At 37.1% G+C, this 19129-nt stretch overlaps 3 protein-coding genes, 1 long non-coding RNA gene and 1 pseudogene across 5 annotated transcripts; 1 reads left to right on the top strand and 4 right to left on the bottom strand.

Moving 5' to 3' along the window:
• Positions 1-1988: 1988 nt before the first annotated feature.
• Positions 1989-4875, bottom strand: LOC110428201 (uncharacterized). 2 transcript variants are annotated; one of them, XM_021443948.1, is made up of 2 exons: positions 4734-4875; positions 1989-4619 (listed from the first exon to the last, which is right to left on the bottom strand). In XM_021443948.1, the coding sequence occupies exon 2, from the start codon at positions 4594-4596 to the stop codon at positions 2992-2994; it is 1605 nt and encodes a 534-aa protein (XP_021299623.1). In that variant the 5' UTR covers positions 4597-4619; positions 4734-4875; the 3' UTR covers positions 1989-2991. The 2 variants fall into 2 exon arrangements, 1 of the variants encoding a protein (XP_021299623.1); XR_002446427.2 differs by lacking the exon at positions 4734-4875 and having other exon boundaries at positions 2217-2232; positions 2793-4733.
• A 2365-nt stretch (positions 4876-7240) lies between these two features.
• LOC110428202 (ELM2 domain protein) lies at positions 7241-10526 on the bottom strand. The gene is made up of 3 exons (XM_021443949.2): positions 9808-10526; positions 9111-9262; positions 7241-9021 (listed from the first exon to the last, which is right to left on the bottom strand). Exons 2-3 carry the CDS (start codon positions 9253-9255, stop codon positions 7601-7603), a joined length of 1566 nt encoding a protein of 521 aa, XP_021299624.1. The 5' UTR covers positions 9256-9262; positions 9808-10526; the 3' UTR covers positions 7241-7600.
• An 829-nt stretch (positions 10527-11355) lies between these two features.
• UGD1 (UDP-glucose dehydrogenase 1) lies at positions 11356-13982 on the bottom strand. The gene is made up of 2 exons (XM_021444129.2): positions 13665-13982; positions 11356-13108 (listed from the first exon to the last, which is right to left on the bottom strand). The coding sequence occupies exon 2, from the start codon at positions 13096-13098 to the stop codon at positions 11656-11658; it is 1443 nt and encodes a 480-aa protein (XP_021299804.1). The 5' UTR covers positions 13099-13108; positions 13665-13982; the 3' UTR covers positions 11356-11655.
• Positions 13983-15554: 1572 nt separating this feature from the next.
• Positions 15555-16886, bottom strand: LOC110428343 (uncharacterized). The gene is made up of 3 exons (XR_002446437.1): positions 16757-16886; positions 16557-16647; positions 15555-15857 (listed from the first exon to the last, which is right to left on the bottom strand). It is a non-coding gene; the product is annotated as an uncharacterized LOC110428343 (long non-coding RNA).
• A 1204-nt stretch (positions 16887-18090) lies between these two features.
• Positions 18091-18954, top strand: LOC110428196 (expansin-A25 pseudogene; annotated as a pseudogene).
• Positions 18955-19129: the final 175 nt, after the last annotated feature.

Raw genomic sequence — 19129 nt, 5'->3', positions numbered from 1 at the left:
TTTTAATATCCACTATTTCACTCAGTTAGTAAATTTATCATAAAATATAAATAATTGACTTATAAAAAAAATTTATAATTTATGAACTGCCAGTATATAGTAATTATACACTATTACTTCATAAATGTGTAAAGTAAAAAAATTTAAAAATCTATAAAAAATATATTTAAAATTATGAGTATTTATTTTGTAGGTTTCTCGATTTTTAAATTTATTTATTAATCAAGTGGCAACATTAGTATTAGAATCATAGGCTAGATTTTGTATCAAAAGTTGCAAGTGGTGGTGTCTATTCCTCTTGGGCTCCTCTTCTTTTTTCTCCTTGTCAGGTAGGATAGTGCTTCATCCCTCAAATTGTACTTAGGGTTTTGGTCTTTGTATGGTGAAGAGTTTCTTCAACCATATCAAAACTTAAAAAGTGGAGCAACAGTGGCCCACAGCAAAAACGAAGCCCATGATGATCATCACCAATCATGCTGATTGATGATTAAGGGGGCTTGGATCTCTATGGTCCACAATCTGAACTATCAGTCAGTACCAAGGGGGCCCATTTCCCAAATCCTAAACCTTAGCCACTCATAACTCTTCCACATTTTGAAGGCAAAACCCCAAAAAGTAGTTCATTGCTCATTCTTGTGCTGTGCTACAACTTCTCAATTGTAGCTTCACAAAGCAAAAAACAAAAAAAAAAATAATACAGGTTACTAATTTTTTATTAAATTTTTAAATGTTATCTTATAAACATGTAGTAATCATATAAATCGACTCGTGGAGTTTCCGAAATTCCAACCCTCATTTCGGATAATATTTATATAATTATATCTAAAAAAACAAGTACATATATTAGATTCACAAATAAATTAAGATAAGATGAAATCAACTTAAATAATGATAGATAGCGAAGATAAATATCTTTGCTAGACTTCCTAGATAGAGATTAGAGATCAATCATTATCTAGATAGGACGCTGACATTATCATAATAATTTTTTTTCTTTAAGAGAATTATCAAATATAATTGAGGTTTATTTGCATATTATGTTGTATTTGATTATGTATCAAAAGAATTATTATATATTAGGATTTGATGAAATAACTACTAGACCTTATCACAACATGATTATTATAACTATAAATGGATATTCACGATAAATGTAGACAAATTAATAGTGATGGAAATTGACTGGATTTGTTAACGAGTACTCTAAGATCACTATAGGAAGTTAAAAAGACTAGTTTTATGAGATTATCGAGGGTGATTGTAATTCCTCACATGGTTTTCTTTCTTCGAATGTAAATTATTCACATTTATTTATATGCAAATCTTTCCTATCTATTCATGAATTGACAGATATTTGAGTTGAAAAACTCAAAATATACCTAAAACTAGGATTAGTTGAAAATTTAAGATACTCAAAACAAAATACATTTCTCTCTCTTTTATAATGGAAGATTGCTGATGGTTTAACCCTACCAAGCAAGTTTCTATTAAATTGGTAACGATCATTTGAGCTCGAATTTGGGATTTCGATCATTTCCCAATGGGCTAAAGCTATGATTGGATCATAACCCAGAACAAAGTGGAAGCTTCCTACAGAGACCCCAAAGTTTCAATGGCCTCAATCAGTTGCTGCGTGATTCAACAAGAGACCATCAAGGCCCATCACCCAGCTACAATAAGTAACACTATAAAGTGTTCAAGCAGACACAATCAAAGGGTTAAGAGAATATAATAAGCAACAAACAGAAGGGACATGGTGTGCTGGAATAAAGATGATAAAAATTCTACCACTCTGTCAAAATTCAGAGAGAGAAAAAGGAAGCACAAGAAGCACAAAAACAATGAGCTTTGGGGGGTTTGTTTTGTTTAATGGTAGTTGACAATGCAACCACCTTGGAGCCACATTTTCTTCTTGAATAACAAAAAAAGTTGCACTGCACCATCAGGCTTTGATTCCTCATAATTCCAAAAAAACTCATTATCTCCTAAATAAGTCTTCAAACTCAAGAGTAAGTCCAACCACCCCATATATTCCAAGGGGACCTTCTCAATAGCTCAACAAAGGAACATTTCCATTGCAACAAAGTGAAGTAAGCTGCCTACTTTACAGGTTTGGGGTTGACCTAAAATTCTTGAAGATTTATTCTATGGGAGAAGAACAATGTGATAAACAAGGCCTTTGAGCAAAATGTGAAATGTGGGTGGAGAACCTTTTTCTTCCCCTCCTTTCCTCTGTTGTAAAGAAAGAAAAGCATTAAAGAGTGTGTTCCAAAGAGAGTTGGGAACAAACAAAAGCAAATTTAACTGTACATAATGGATTGTCTTACAGATATAAATATGGGTGTGTGGAGTAATTGAATGTGAGTGTACAGTTCTTGGGCATGTAAAATTTTGAGAGGAAACTTCTCTTCCACTCCAGGAGAATGACACTTTATTTTTAATGTTTCCCCATAAAGCAGGTGGTCCTTGATTCTTTTAAAACTACACTTCAACAGTGAGATTGGGTTGTATCAAGGACAAACTATGATTGCCTATATCAAAAGATTTAAAGTGAAAAGTTTTTATCATGTAAGTTCAAAAACAGAAGCCACGGCTGGCCCTTTGAGTTTGCTTCCCAGAAGGAGCTATTTGACAGATTTGAAGTAAGGCAGAGCTGGAAAGCACCTTTTAACAAGGAAAATGGTGTACTCTAGATAGACAAAGAATTGAAAATTGTTGTAAGAATGAAAATAAAATCCAAGAACATATAGATGAATAAAAAAGAAACAACTTTTAAATGCAAGAGAACCTACCCTTCACGGTTCAAAAGCAGCAGATGGGGAAACATTTACCTTAGCAAAGGTCAACTTGAATCTGAGGCCAAGGGAAAACAGAAAATAGAAAATAAATTTACTTGTCTGTACACTCTTAAAAAATCTCTTGCATCATGATGAACCTATGCCCAAAAATTTTCATTCATTTAGCAAGAATCATGCTTGTGGTGCTTCCAATCTACCATGGCATGAACCCAGCATTCCCCATCGCATCTTCCTCAACAGGAGCAGGAAGGTTGAGATCAATTAGACCTGGCATCTCGGCTGTGTCTTGCTTGATCACAACTGTTCTGTCCTCAGAACCTCCAACAAAATGGGACCTCTTGTGACCTCCTAAAGCTTGGCCTGACTTGAAAACCCTGAAGCAGAATGGGCACTCATGTCCCTTGTTTTTCTTCGATCCCAATCTTTTCTCAGCATTGCCCGATGAACCACGAGGAGTACTTAGGCTTTTGTTATGATGGGAGGACTTGGTAACTTTGCTATCAGTCATCGGAACTGGAAAAGAATCATTTGCTAAGCTATCTTCACCGCTCTCATGTATCGACTCACTGCAGTCATTGACCTTGGTGTGGCTTGCTCTGTGTCCTCCAAGAGCCCTGTGGGAATCGAAGGTCTTGTTACAGGTCAAACACTCGTATTTGCTTCCCTTTGGAGAACTGTTGTACAAAAATTCAGGACTGTAATAATCTTTCTTGGCACTTCTTCTTAAATCATACTTAGTCAAAGCTCTATCTGCTTGATTGTCCCCTACTTCTCTGACCAAATCCTTCGGAAATTCTGTTTTCATACATTTGAAATTACTCAAACTCTTCCCAATTTTTGCATCAAAGTCTTCAAATCCAGATCCGGACTCCACCTTAAGTTTCTTAAATCCAACATTCCTGAGAAACCCATCGACAGAAACATCTGATTCCACCTTCTTGGGCCCATTCGTAAAATACCCAGAATCAGAATTCTCAGAAGAAGGACCAGAATCAGCAGATTTCAACTTGCAGTCTCTGGGCATTTTCATCTCCAAAAACTCACCACCGTTAGAAACACATTTCATGTCATTCTTAATAGTAATCTTCAGATCAATAGAGGATGATTTAGCCTCCAAAACGACAGAATTGTTATCTGAAGAGTCGGCAACTGAATTCAATCCTTTCTTACAACCAGAGTCCCTTGACAGCATCATCAAACACATCGCCACCTCTTCTTGTTCTTGCTCTATCTCTGATGCAGATGAAGAACCATTTGCCAAAGAAACTGAATTATTAGAGAAAACGCCAATTGTCTTGTACCTTATTCTTTTGGATCTCCTCCTCCTACTTGGAGCTGATGTTTCAGTATCTGACTGACTATCCATTACCAGCTTCTGTTTCTCACTATTACCTGAATGATCCTCAAACTTCTGAAAGACCCTATCTTTCTCTGAGTGACAAGCCATGTGACCACAAAGAGCTTTCAGTGATTGGAAACCCTTACCACATTCTTTACAAACCATCTCTTTGACTACAGAAGAGTTGCCTGAATCAGTAAACCTCTTGGTTTTCTTGGGGTTCTCCCGAAGGACATAACCAGATTGGGCACCAGCTTCAGGCTCAGCAGCTCTCTTGACATTCCTTCCGTTACTGCTGCAGAGAAGCTTGTTTATGGTGAGTTCAGCTGCTCCTTCCTCTGCTACAGCAGAATTCTCATTATTCATATGAGTCCTTATGTGACCACCTAAGGACTTCCCACACGGAAACCTCTTGTGGCAAAACTTGCAAACAAATTTCTTCTCTTGATTTTGTTCCATCAAAAATCAATGGAAGTCGATCACTGAAAAACAAAAAATACCCAGTAAAGCAAACAGGATCAGTAGCTCATTTCTTACCCCAAATCTTCAAAAATACTGCATTTTTAATGATCTTATTGCTGTGACCAGGAAGACACCTTGAATGGTGAAGAAGCAGAGAAACGAGAATCAAAATCCAGATCAAGAAGCGGAGAAAACAGATCAAAAAAGTTGCTTGCTTTTGTTTCAGTGGAGATGATCAGACGAGAATCAGGAGTTGAGATGTGACAGTTGTTTGTTTTAAGTACAACAAAGAGATCCGACCCACGAAAAGAAACTCTTTAAATCCCATTTTTTTTTTACCTCAACACCTTCCAATCTTTGCACAGAGATAAGAAAAGAAAATACTTTAATGGCTTTTGAAATGAAAAAAATCAAAACTTGAAGAAAATGGGTCGCTAATGATGGCGATGAACAGGCGTATGAGAAGAACAATCAAAGCAAAAACCATGACTCTTTCTCTCTCTCTCTCTCTCTCCCTATGTTTTTGTGTTGTAGTTGGAGGAGAATTCCATGCATGGAAGCAAAAGATTAAAAGGGGAAGAAAAGATAGGCAGCACGTGTACTCAAGTGAGAACCATTCGGTGATGGATTGGACGGTCAGGATTTCTGGGTATCTTTTCTATTTTTTTTTATTTGATGATCCCGACGAGTGAGGAGTACTAAATAAATTGATTACATAGCAACATAACCAAAACTGAAGCTGCTACTGCTGCAACATCCAAACTATGCCCTACTTTGTCTTGCTTGCAAGCTCACACAAATGAAAGGTCAGAATCTCCAACCGTTATTCGGCTTTCAGCTTCCTCCATTTGCCCCCACTAAAAGGGATCATTGTATATGCAAAAGATGTTACACTGTGGTTGGCCCAACCCTTCCATTTTCCTTTATTCTCTCTTCTCCATTCCCTTCTCTTCTTCTTTTTTTTTTTTTTTAATTTTCTTCCATTTTTTAAGCATTATTATATGTTGGGTATTCTATGTTTTTGCTACCTTTGACATTATAAAAAATTCCAAAAATTTTGAGGGGGGCATATCTTGGATTGAAAACATGGCTGTGCATCATAATATTGGAGAGGCATCAGACATTAAATCATGGCCATCACTATTGATTGGCTTGCATTATCTATAATGGCTAACTTAAGCCAAATGCCCAAAGACTGTAACCCATTCAAGAATAGGGATATCTTGCTAGAAAAAGGAAATTTTGATAGTAAAATGATTGCCCCAAGTTATGTACCCCATAAAGAAAATTGATAATCCAAAGTTTGGAGAGTAGTGGGAATGTTGTACTTTGAAACCATACTGTCCTCTGCTGTGCCATATCTCACCAAACTCTTAAAAAAAAACAAAAAAACCCAATGCAGTCCTCTTGAAAATGTCAGGCTGCATTTTCTCAGCCAGGCCCTAAATATAAAAAATAATAAAAAATAATAATAATAATAATAATTTACCATAACATATCCCATCCAAGATCAAGTCAAGGCCATCCCCCTCGTATTGATCTCTAATGTCATGTCACAATCCATATTCATCTTTTCTTTATTTAGTATTCTCGACCCCCTCCCCCGTGTCTGTCGTGCAATGCAACTTCCTTGACTAGGTTTCTACTTGTTTAAATTTATCATTGAGACGCTCACCCCCTGTCCCAACCATTGATTGCTCTGCCTAAGTTCCACAACAAGGCGTGGGAGTAATAGCCAAAGGTTTGATCATGCAAGTCTCATTTTAAACCACCCCTTCGACCCTTTTTAAAGGTGGCGAGAGAAATTAAAGAGAGAGAGAGGAGAATTTTGCCTTTTTCTTTTCCTTTTTACCAAGTTGTAGATTTCTTTCACATTGGATTATAATAATACTTGGGGTTGGATTCAAGGTGACAGAAGGGGCATTAGGTTCATTTTGTTTTTTTGGTTTTATTCTTTGGAGTGACTGATATGATCATATTGGGAGATGACAGAAATGGGTCAAAACCGAGTTAAAATTTTCACAGGTTTTGAAAGTCAAATACCCTCTTTGAAAGCTTGACTTTGGAGATAAGAAAGAGGATTCCACTGATAATGAGGCCAATGGAAAGTGTGGTCAGTTTGGAAGGCATGACTATGAATGTATTTGCTCGGTGCTGCTGATGAATGATTTCAGAAGACTAGGAAATGCCTAAATTCTAATTTTGTTGCTTTCCTAGTAATATCTTTTGACTGACTCAGTTTGACACCACCACTAACCCCATTTTGCACGCAATGGCAATGCATAGGGTTGAAAACCAAAACTCACCAGGTTTTTATTGGGCAAGCCTGGGTTTCTGTCTCTCTGTCTTCTGTCCCATGGGGATGGTATAAGTCAGCTGTCACCGAAGCCAGAGCTTGGAGCTTCCTTCTATGATGTCACTTATAAGTCAGCTGCTTTGGGGCTACATGTTAACCAGTCAGAATATGTAAAGGTTTAACAAGCTGCAGTGCCTAGTTAGAACCAGTTCAATACCCGTTCATGAACACAGCCAAGACTTGAAGATCACCACATTACAAGAACCATCCTCAACCTCTGTTTTCTTTTATAAAAAATAAGGTATAGAAGAATAAAACAGAACATGACAGCCTCTCATAAATGTATTGTTTGGTTAATAAATCTATACAAAAGCCAGGTATAAGCTATCAGCAGTATCTGTATACAAGTCAATGCCTTTCGATCTGAGTTACTCATCCACAGAAAGATTCAAACAATTTTCAGCCCCAAAATCCAAGAAAAGACGACCTTGGACCCCTAAAGAAGAGGCAAGAGTGTTGTACTGCCGTGCAATTTACAAAAGCAGAAAGATCCCATTAAGAGCACTTTTAACATGCTTAAGCAAAATACATTGGAAAAAATGGATTTACAGGGACAAAAGGGAAAAAAAATGAGGTCAAAAACCAAAATCTTAGCCCTCCGTCAGGGAGTGGTTCAGGACTTTCCGAAGAGACACTATCTGATGCTTATTCAATTCTCGTATTGTTGTCCCGACTATCTTGTCCAAAAATCTCTTCAATAATGTTGCATGTGGGCTGGAGATCAATACCTTTTGTTGGAGCAGTAGGATACCTGGTGTCCCAGATTTTCGCATCACAAGAATCAAATAAATACACATGGTGAGCCATATCACTAGACCCATCTAATTTACCCCGCAAACACTTGTCAGTCTTCACTCCATTAACATGTGAATTGGCCTTTGTGTCAATCACGCTAAGAGAGTCAACCATGTTTGGCTGAAACTCGAAAGACATGCATGAGTCATCTTGAACATTGAAATCCTCCCCTATTCCCGAAACCTTGTTTGTTTGTTGAAAACAGGGATCAAACTTGCTCTCATCAAATGACTTGGCAACATGTCCTTCTAACAAATGATTTACACCATAATCCCCTCTTGTCACAGCATAGCTACCATCTCCAACATCACTTTCATCATCATCATCTTGAAGACACTCCCGTTCACGATTTGCCAGTTCTTCCTGATCAGCAAGAGACTCGATAGCTGAGTCTTCATCTTCCTCTGAAGCTTGAACTTCATAAGCCTGTTGACTTCCATGCCATTCATCATCATCACTGTCAACGTCCAGAATACTGGATCTATTCTGAACAGCTCGTCTCTGTAGGATGAAGACATTGAAATAATAGCTGACAAGCTCCCTCTTGGATCGTGAAGGGAACACCACTGACAGGTCTCTCCAAAACTTTTTACCTAATGATGAAGGATTTGAGTAAACAACCTCACGAAATATCTCTTCATCTTCTTCACTCCATTTATATGCTACATCCTCTCCCATGTCATAAAACCCCAACCTCACAAATTTTTCATGCCCAAGGGATTTTCGTAGTCTTTCCCGTGCCTCCATGACATGCTGTTGCACACATCTCAAAGAGCCCCTATCCAGGCAGCTACAGTCAGTTCTGCCAGCACCAACTTTGCCACCATTGTTAGCAGACAAATATGACTCAGGCATTGGAATAACACATGCCCCCATCATCATCTCTTCTTTGTCATTATCAATGCTGTCTGATGCATCACTCTGAGCAAACTCATATTTCTTTATGTGCCTACCCCACGATGGAACATTGGCTTGATGATTTGGTCCAAGCGGAACTTGTCTTCGAGGAGACCGATCCAAAAGCAAAGAATAGGCATCCTCAACAAGAGCAAATGTCCTTCGAGGCAAATCAAAGTCAAAATATTCTGGAGAAACAGGTAAAATAGCTGCTGCCCCAGTACCTGTATCTTCCTCACTAGAAGGGCTTGTGACCAAAGACAAGGGAGCACTAGTCTCAAAATCCTTGTCAACCAAATCTGTGACATCATTAAGAGCATCAGTTTCAAATGCTTCATCCCGTTGGTATTTACGAAATCCATCCTCAACTTCTACTGCATCACATAGGAAGATCACACAATATTAAAATCATGCAGCAGAATATGAATCATTCACAAAAAAAAATGCAAAAAAAATATATTACCTGAAATATGAGGTTTCTGAGGAGTACTACTACGAGGAAAAGTATCAGCAAACTGAGTCAGCTTATTGCTATAGTCAAACTGTCTCGGATTCTTGAAAGGAAGTCCCTGCAACTCCTCATCATCAAACGGACGCTTAAATCCCATTTACAACCTGTGGAACGAGCAATTAATTATGAAGAGAAGCTACTCAACAGCTTAGTGGGTAATGCACAGTGGCACCTAGTACGACATACTATACATGCAATAGCAGAATCCCCACCCCACCCAAAAAAAAAAGAGCACTTTAGAGATTAGGCTATACGCCAAAGCGCACTTAACACAAGCAATAAACATAACAATTAGCCTCAAATTCATTTAGACTAAAAATGTAGAAATGTAACAGTGCTTGCGAGCACCATTCCATTAAACAAGATGTTCAGTTTAATATAGTGGCTTCAAACAAAAATAGTTTGCTAAGATTAAAAAGTCATTGACAATAAACATCAAAATTAATTATAATGCACACGCATTTTACTATGCAGGAAAAATTACTAAAAAGAAAGGTATTATGCCCTTTACAGTTAACTAATTTCACTTTCCATGGTGAGCTAACGAGGTTCATAAATCAACAATTATGATTGATAGAAGCAAGAATTAGTGTATTAACCGCTTAACTATGACAAGAATAATAAATTTAAATTAGAGAGAGGCAATTACCTCTAAATTGGGTTGAATTGAAACTTTTAACTACCGAAAACGAGCTGAAAGAACCGGGGACAAATTAAAAGCCCTAGAACCTTTAATTGAGATAGGTATAGCACTAATTAGACACTAAAATTAATTTCACGATAGAAAGAGACGTTTTCCCTAAGCAATTTGACTCCTGGGGGAAGCCCTAAATTTATAAAGAAGCCCTAACCCTAAATTCCCAATTCGCCAAGGAAACGAAACAATCACGGCGCAAAAGTCCTCGAAAAAACCACGCCGCAACGTTGAAAACCAAAACCCTCTAAAAATTTACAGAAATAGACGAACCCTAACGACGCGAGCAAATCTAAAGCCTAAAAAGAAAACGAATCGACAACAATCTTACAAAATTGGACCAAATCAAATAGGGAAATCAACATAAACCGAAGAGAAAACTAAAATCCAGCAAAAACCGAGGGACAAAAGGGGCTCGATCGAGGAGATCGAAGAACCCTAACCCTAGAAACGAGAAAAATCAACGGCTGGTATAGAAAGAGAGATGGAACGAAAGAGAAGAACGAGAATTGAAAAGATATTTACGTGATTTACAGATTAGAGGAAGAAATTAGGAGAAAATCAGAGATCGATTTCGATGTCAATTTGGGGATCGAGAAAGCAGAGTAAAGAGGCGATGAGGGGAAGAGAGGATACGGTTCGGGGGCTTTTTGTACACGAGGCGGTCCAATTGAGAAACCCGGATTGGGTTAATTTTTATATACACCAAATATAAGCTAGATCGGTCCGGTTCTCACTGAAATTCCCTAAAGGCCCTTATAATAATATTACAATTACATTTCCAATTGGCTATAGCTATAGAATCCCTGTTGGAATCAATCTTAATTAATATCTAGCATAAGAAAGTCCTTCAATTGCCCCTAATTCCAAGCAATTTGGCTTTCATATTTCGTTCTTTTCAATTTGATCCTTATATTTTTACAGAGATTAAAATAATTTTTACTATTAAAATTTAAAATTTTTTATAATATAAAAAATTAATAATATTATGATACATCTTTAAAAAAGAAAAAAAGACAGATGGAGAAATAATAATTGTTACCAAACTAATTATACCTATTGGGTATGCAGAAAACTTGAAGCTATACTTTGGTCATCTTTCTTGACACCACCACGCATTTGCATTGAGATAAAGGGTAGAAGGTAGAAGAGTAGGATGACAAAGGCTTTCCCCACTATTAAAAGGTCAATGAAGACAAACTCTTTTAACTTTTTCATGCAAGGATTGATTTATATTTATGTGAAGTTTACTTTGATTGCTAGTATATTAAATAAACTCTTATTATTAATATTACTAATTATTATTAGTTAAAATATCATTATATCATTTTATATATTGATGGATATTAAAAACGAAAAAAATCATATCAATATACTACGTTTTTTATTATGACATTCCAACATGTTACATTAATTACTTAGAGTCTTGCAATATAGAAAGCAAAGCCTGAGGACCAAGGAAAATCAAACATCTCCATGCAACAATCATCGGAAGAAAATTACTTGAGTCTCAGAAAAATTCTAATTCAATAAGCATGCATGATGCATGAGATAACAGGTACAAAAATTCACTGGTAAAGGTTTTATTACATTAAGCCAATAACAAATCAGATATTCTACTGGCTAAAGACAGATGCAGACACTACTGTGTCATGTAACCAAATATAAGCAGAAATAGCAGAATTTTAAAACTAGAAGAAACAAAATGTAATTGGAAAAGAAGAAAAAATTATGATCGGGTTATATGTATCTCAAAAATTGTCAGTTCTAGACCAACCCGGCACCTTGCTCCACAATATGCTTCTATGCCACAGCTGGCATGTCCTTAAGCCATGGATCCAATGGCTTGCCAATGGAGTAGACAATGAACCCAATTTCCCTCAGCTTAGCTACATCTGCAATGTTACGACCATCGAAGACAAACGCAGGCTTCTGCATGTTATCATAAATCTTTTGGTAATCAAGGGTCTTAAACTCATCCCACTCTGTCAGAATGCAAATGCCATGAGCATCCTTTGTTGCCGCATAGGCATCCCAAACAACACTAACTTGCTTGATAGAACTAGGGCTCATTGGCTGAAGATGAAGTGGATGGTCCCAGTCAAACTTCTTCATTGAAAGATCCCTTTGAATCTGCTCTTCATTGACTTGAGGGTCGTATATGCTCAGTCTAGCCTTGTCACCCAACAGCCCTTTGCACACATCAATAGCTGGGGTCTCCCTAGTGTCACCAGTGTCCTTCTTGAAAGCAAATCCAAGAATGGCAATCTTCTTCCCTGATACTGTGTTAAACATTGAGGAAACAATCCTGTTCACAAAGCGAGTTTTCTGGTAGTCATTCACCTTAATGACTTGTTTCCAGTAATTTGCCACCTCTGGGAGGCCATTGCACTCACAAATATAGACCAAGTTCAAAATATCCTTTTGGAAACAAGATCCCCCAAAACCCACACTAGCATTCAAGAACTTGGGTCCTATTCTTGTATCCTTCCCAACAGCATGAGACACTTGGCTCACATCAGCACCAGTGGCCTCACACAAGGCTGACATGGCATTAACAGAAGAGATTCTCTGCGCCAAGAAGGCATTGGCAGCAAGCTTCGACAGCTCAGCAGACCAGAGGTTGGTGCATATGATCCGGTCCACAGGGACCCAGTGGGCATAAACATCCCGCAATGCTTCAATAGCCTTTTGACCTTCTGGGGTCTCCCTGCCTCCTATAAGAACACGGTCAGGTTGGAATAGGTCCTCAATTGCAGTTCCCTCAGCAAGGAATTCAGGGTTGGAGAGAATCTGAAAGTTGATGCCTTTGCTGTTGTGGGTCAAAATTTTCTCGATTGCCTCAGCTGTTTTAACAGGAACAGTCGACTTCTCCACCACAATCTTGTCAGATTTCGATACATCAGCGATCATACGAGCAGCACTCTCCCAGTAGGTCAGATCAGCGGCTTTTCCAGCTCCAAGACCCTGAGTTTTGGTTGGGGTGTTAACTGAAACAAACACTATATCAGCCTCGGAAACATGCTTCTCCACATCAGTGCTAAAGAAAAGGTTCTTTCCTCTGCACTGCTTCACCACCTCATCCAGACCTGGCTCGTAGATGGGGAGTGCATCACTGTTCCAGGCATTAATTCTAGACACAGAAATATCCACAACAGCCACTTCAATTTCGGGGCATTTCAAAGCAATGACAGCCATGGTAGGCCCACCGACGTACCCAGCTCCAATGCAGCAGACCTTCACCATTTTTAATAGTCTACAACATAAAAACATCCAATTTACGAAAACAAAAATCAACCAAAATTCATTCCATTCCAAGATTTGGAGCATGTAAGCACATGATTTGTAAAGAGAACTGCTCCCTAAACGACTAATCGAACATCCAAGTTATCAAATAAACATGTCGGCAATACGTTAATTAGCTGGATCTATTTCTCATGTAAACAATATTGAATTCCTTTAATTAAAAAAAAGTTGGGTTTTCAAAGCTTGATTCCTAGGAAAATACAAGCAAAATTATTTGATGAAATAAAGAGGGAGATCAGATCTATAGTTTCCCAACAGAAGAATAGCACATTACAAGACTACAGATCCAAAATTTAAACGGAACAAACAAACCATGCAGTCATTAACTAATCCTTCGTAACAGGAAACAAGAATTTCACAATCACAATGAGATCCAACCAAAAAGAACAGAGTAAACAAAAACAGATCCACCAATTAACGAGAACCCAAGTAACATAAAAACCAAAAAGAGTTGACAAGGAAACACCAAAACCCATCGGAATGGAAAGAAGTGGAGATCAAATTACCTTTCTGGGTCTTCAGCTATCAGATCAAAGAAAGAAGAAGAAGATGAAAAAGCAAACAGAGAACAGATAGAAAATCTGGGTTACGAGGGAGAACAAGAAAGGGAGGGGAGGAAAATTGGAAAATGGGAAGAGTTCTTCCGGCGAAGAATGAGGAGATCTTAGGCCTGTCCACTGTATATATACTCACCTAAATGCCCTTCAAGATCCAACCACTCAGGTTCTTCCAGCGGCCCATAATCCATATTTTATAACAATTTTCCTACACGTTTTCTTTCCCTTAACCCATCAAAATCGCACACTTAACAACCAGCAATTATACAGCGTATTTTATTGATTAATTATTCAAGACCATTGCTAGTATTTGTTAAACCATTTTCATATCCTTTTTGGGGGTTGAAAACCCAATAATTCACACCACGACAAAACCCAGATCCGGTTAAGTGATTAGTAAATTATTATGTTACAAGTTACATTCGCAAAGTTCAGCTTTGCTCCCACATGGCAATTGCAATGGCAATGGCAATAATTTAACTACCTTTTGAGTCTCTCCCTCATAAATTTTCCAAGGTTAAGCACAGCACTGTTCTTTAGTTTCTTACCAATTTATGCTAATGTAAAGCCTGCATCAAGTTGTGCTTTCTTTTTATTCTGTTAAAGCCAATTATTATTATTATTATTATTATTATTATTATTATTATTATTATTATTATTATCAATACCTTACAGATAATTTTTATTTTCACCGAAATTAGATTGTTAATTTTATTTAAATAAATGATCAAAATATTCTTAAAGTTTATAATTAAAGGGTAAAACTAACAATGTAATCTTTTGTGTGGATAGAAGTTATCTACATTATAATAATCGAAATCATCTAATAGAGTTTACCCTTTTCTTAAAATAGGAAATTTGAATTTTATTTGGTAAAATGAAAGTATTATATGAATTTGGGTTATCAATAATAATAAAAAAAAGCAAACCCATAATTTTTCAAAGTTAATTGAACTTTATATCATAAGTAAAATAATAGATTAATCTTTGATAAAAAAGAAAGTGAAAAGGAATTTTGTATGAAATAATTATAAAAGGTCCGCATGGGTGTAGATTGTTAGAGTGAGATGGAAGACAAAGGAAAACATATACATATATATATGTATATATTAAATGGCAGTTAGAGACTCCTAATGGAAGGAAATGAGGCTGAATTGTTTTATAATTAATGGTTGAGATGTTCCTATATTTATTATTATTAGTATTACTCTAAAAATATGTACAAAAATGTTGGAATATTCTTAGTATTTGGAAGTTATTTTGAAGGCCAGGCGTGTAAGACACTAAAAGTTGATATTGTTTATATTAAAGAAGAGAACGCGACAGAGAAAATTGCCTAGTTTTAAAGTTAGTTCCTATCTTAAGGACCACTTTTCATGCCATTGATGTGATTCAAGCGACCTCCATCTGCAAATTTTGTATCCTATGGTTTAAAGCCTCAAGGGGATGACTTTATTTTTTGTGCACAGTTTTTTTTAATTTTATTCGCGTAAATTTAACATATTTATTATCTATGTAATTTCTACAAATATTGAAAAAGTCAAAACATACGTGAAAATGAGATCGTCTTAATTTATCGTATAATCGATTGATGATGCTAATAATATACGGGCAACTTAATAATTTTGAAGGTTCAATGGAGAGGCTTGAAATGTAGGTTGGCTGGCCTGGAAATTGATTGGGAACCAACCATTAGGGCAGATGCTCCTTGTTCGTAAGTTGGTGCATCATTTTCATCCCAAGAAGATTCTAAATTTTGGTTTAAACTTGTGCATATAATGCCAAAAATGAGCAACTCCATGGTAATTTAGCTTTGAAAGTTGCAGTCAAGAACTTAGGTTACAACTAATTCAAGTGAAAATCCTAACTAAAGTTGGAATAGGATAAGTCTGCAAGGAATGTTTCTCCGGGTTCTAAGAAATACTGCATTGATTCAACATAGGACATTGTAACTCGTTTTCTAAAACTAGGGAACTACATTGATTCAATTTCAACCTGGTGATAATCTAAAAGAAACAAACCAAAAAAATTGTTGCATTGTATGGTAGAACTACCTACAACTCATTGATCAAGGGGCGACAACTATCCGCCCAGCAACTTGAGTCAAGATCTCGCTGGCCGTGGGATGTGATCCTTCTTCCCCTGTAAAAGCAAAAGGTAAAGGTTGATCAGAACCGAACTAAAAACTTTGAGCGGAAATCATCTCAAGCAAGGAAATCCATTTAAACAATTGTATACTAAAGTTGCTCAGTTCTCTTGCTGTGGAAGCCAAACTGCATGTGCTATAGATGCCTGAATCAGTAGATTTCCATCATGCGTCCAAAGTTAGCAAAGCAGCTTATGGTGCTATGGATCCAAGACTAATTACAACGGCTTACTCAAAGTCCTGGCTAATGATGTGAGAGGCAGGGGATTTCATGCTTTTAAATGAATGGATGCATGAACACAACTCACCAAAACCACCATTCTCACAAAAACACAATACAGAGAAATGAAAATACTTTGACAAAAGCAAAAGGTAAACAGCATACTAGACAAGCTAACTTGCCCCTTTGGATCAATGTCAATGACGTTCACATTCTGCAATTGTTGAAGTATGTGGCGGCAATGGCACCACTACTCTTACAAAAATGGGGTGGGAGACTTCCATATCTCTTGCTCCCACCCTATGCTCCTCGCAAAGCACCAACACCAAGACCATGCCTCAGATATATCTTCCTTGCCATAGATGTTGGAATATCCACATTAAAGGTGACGAAAACCACAAGCACAACAAGAGAGAGAAAACAAAGCAAAGGGGCAAAATTGATGTTGGCAAAACAAAGGGGGTGAGACACAAACCATCTCTGACATAGTACCGATCATGGTCATAGGGAGGAAGCTCCTTGAATCTAGCAGTCTTGAGAATATCAGTCCATGGAGGAAGCTCAATCTGTATAAAAATATTAACACATTACAATTGTTTCCAGGTTTTAAACCATGGGCAACAAGCAAAACAGCAATGCAACAAAACCATCATCAATCAAAGTTATTGCACATACAACAAAGTAATAAATACTGGGTATGCTTCCATTTGCAAATTACAGAATTCCCAAAGAAAAGAAACATGTGAGGGGCGCCATCTTCATCAAAAAGGTTAACTTCAATCATAAACAAAACAGTCAATGAGACATTAAAGGGACAAGACAACATGAACATAACATGCCCTTTTAATTTGTACCTAAATTTCCAAAAGACATGTGAGGCAACAACAAGACAGCAAAGTACTAAAGAGGACCACAAACTTAGAAAAGGAAGTTAATGGAACAAAAGACAAAGGAAACAAAAAAAAAAATAAAAACAACCTCACGTCTTTCACTGTTCTGCCAGTGGCAATGCCGTTCAGCGTATGGTTTATGGTTTAAGCTTTGTTTTTCTTTCCATTCTATTTACTTGCACAATTCCTTAAGTTGGGCCGCTTTTAGGTTTGGGTTTCCAATGAAATTGGGTCAACTGGTTCAGTCAACCCAGCCCGGCCCAATATCAAGTTTTCCTTTCCTTCTCTCTTGCAGTCCATAAAATTTTTCTTTTTTTGCCCTTTTTGGAAGATCAATTATTCAACTATTACTGTAAATTTGATCAATTTTTTTATTAATTTTTTTGTCAATTTATAAGTTATTTTATTGATAATACCCTTTTATAGCATTCACTGCATGTGTGAAAAATTGAAGAAAACATGAAAAAAAATATTTTTTAATTTACGTGTAAAAGAGAAGATAGATATTTTATTTTTTAAAAATAATAACAAAGTTTAAACCTATTGAAAATTACTCAATTATTATATTTAAGTTCTAACACGCCTTCTCATGTGTAAGTTAGACATAATCACATGATTAATAAGTTTACTCATGAATAAGTTTAAATTAAAAATAGATGAAAGTATTATCCACCCATTGAACAACTTGAAATAATATTAAAAGAGAAGCGTGATTTTCAAAAATTTAAATTGTAGACTCTGATATTATGTTAATTGAACAATCAATTATTTTAAAAGTTTAAACCGATAAAAAATGGTCCAATTATTTTTCTATTTACAGTACAAAGAAGTTGATTTCCCCCCCGAGTTATTAGTTGCAACAACAGTAAACGGAAATCCGAAAAGATAATCTTTGCATGTGAACAATTCCAAACACAGAATCCCAAACCTTATTAATCAACACAAACTACACTTGCATGGCTTCCACTTTGATAACTTTCATTAATTTTTACTAGCCAATTTTAAGATTCCTCCTCCTAATCATTTACTCACATGCCTGCCTGTATACCTAATACAGAATTCCTACTCTTCCCAAGCATTCAAGCAAAGAAACTAGTAACACAAAGCTGGAGAGGTAACATGGCTGGTGGGGGGTCTGTTCTTGTGATAATGCTCTTGGGTTTGTGCTTGGTCAGTAGGACTGCTAGCTCACAATCAGATCAGGAATGGAATGTAGAACATGCAACTTTTTATGGAGACATGCAAGGGACTGAAACTATGAGTAAGTATTGTAATCCATGGTCATTTCTGAATTTTGATTCTAAGTATTCCTAGTCTAATATTACTAACATCATCCTTTGTATTTGTGGTATGCATGAGGATATAGTGGGTGCTTGTGGCTATGGCAATCTACTAGAACAAGGTTATGGCCTTGAAACAACAGCCTTAAGCACAGCCCTCTTCAATGATGGTCTAACCTGCGGAGCCTGCTATGAAATCCGGTGCTACGACTCCGCACAGTGGTGCCTAAACGAGACCGTCATTGTAACTGCCACAAACTTCTGCCCTCCCAACTACAGCAAACCTGAAGGAAATTGGTGCAATCCACCGAGGCGACACTTTGACCTATCCCAACCAATGTTCTGAAGAATTGCTGTTTGCAGGGCTGGCATTGTTCCCGTCATGTATAAGCGCGTTCCATGCAGGAAATATGGTGGTCTCAAGTTTGAGATTAAGGGAAATCCGAACTGGATACTGGTGCTAGTGTACAATGTGGGGGGAGCTGGTGATGTTCTAAACGTTAAGATCAAGGGTTCAGGCACATCATGGATACAAATGTCACGACATTGGGGCCAGAACTGGCAAACTGCAGCTCAGCTCGTCGGGCAAAGGTTGTCCTTCCAAGTGACTACTGGTGATGGTAAAATGGTGCAATCTGATGATGTTGCACCAGGTGATTGGAAATTTGGTGGCGTTTATGAGGGCAACCAATTCCCAAGTTAAAGGAAACGATGCCTGCTTTTCTTAATTGAATGCACATGAAGCTTGTTAACCTGTGTAATAGCATGAATAACTGTGATGACTCTTGACTTCCAGAGTCAGAAATTGTTCAAAACTCCACCTCTTAATAAATGAAAACTTGGTCCTCTTGAATGATCATGAAGACTATACTAGCCTT

Source organism: Theobroma umbraticum, unplaced genomic scaffold (assembly GCF_002168275.2).
Source record: "Theobroma umbraticum cultivar Fairchild unplaced genomic scaffold, ASM216827v3 scaffold_31.0, whole genome shotgun sequence".
Classification (NCBI taxonomy): domain Eukaryota; kingdom Viridiplantae; phylum Streptophyta; class Magnoliopsida; order Malvales; family Malvaceae; genus Theobroma; species Theobroma umbraticum.
The sequence above is the reverse complement of the archived record's forward strand: the minus strand, read 5'-3'. Positions and strand labels throughout refer to the sequence as shown.

What these genes read in the sequence shown, in the direction of transcription:
- LOC110428201 (XM_021443948.1), bottom strand. Translation starts at nt 4,596, where the DNA reads ATGGAACAAAATCAAGAGAAGAAATTTGTTTGCAAGTTTTGCCACAAG.
- LOC110428202 (XM_021443949.2), bottom strand. Translation starts at nt 9,255, where the DNA reads ATGGGATTTAAGCGTCCGTTTGATGATGAGGAGTTGCAGGGACTTCCT. An exon ending in TCAGAAACCTCATATTTCAG is followed by an intron (nt 9,022 to 9,110) that starts GTAATATATTTT and finishes TATGTGATGCAG; the next exon opens with TAGAAGTTGAGGATGGATTT.
- UGD1 (XM_021444129.2), bottom strand. Translation starts at nt 13,098, where the DNA reads ATGGTGAAGGTCTGCTGCATTGGAGCTGGGTACGTCGGTGGGCCTACC.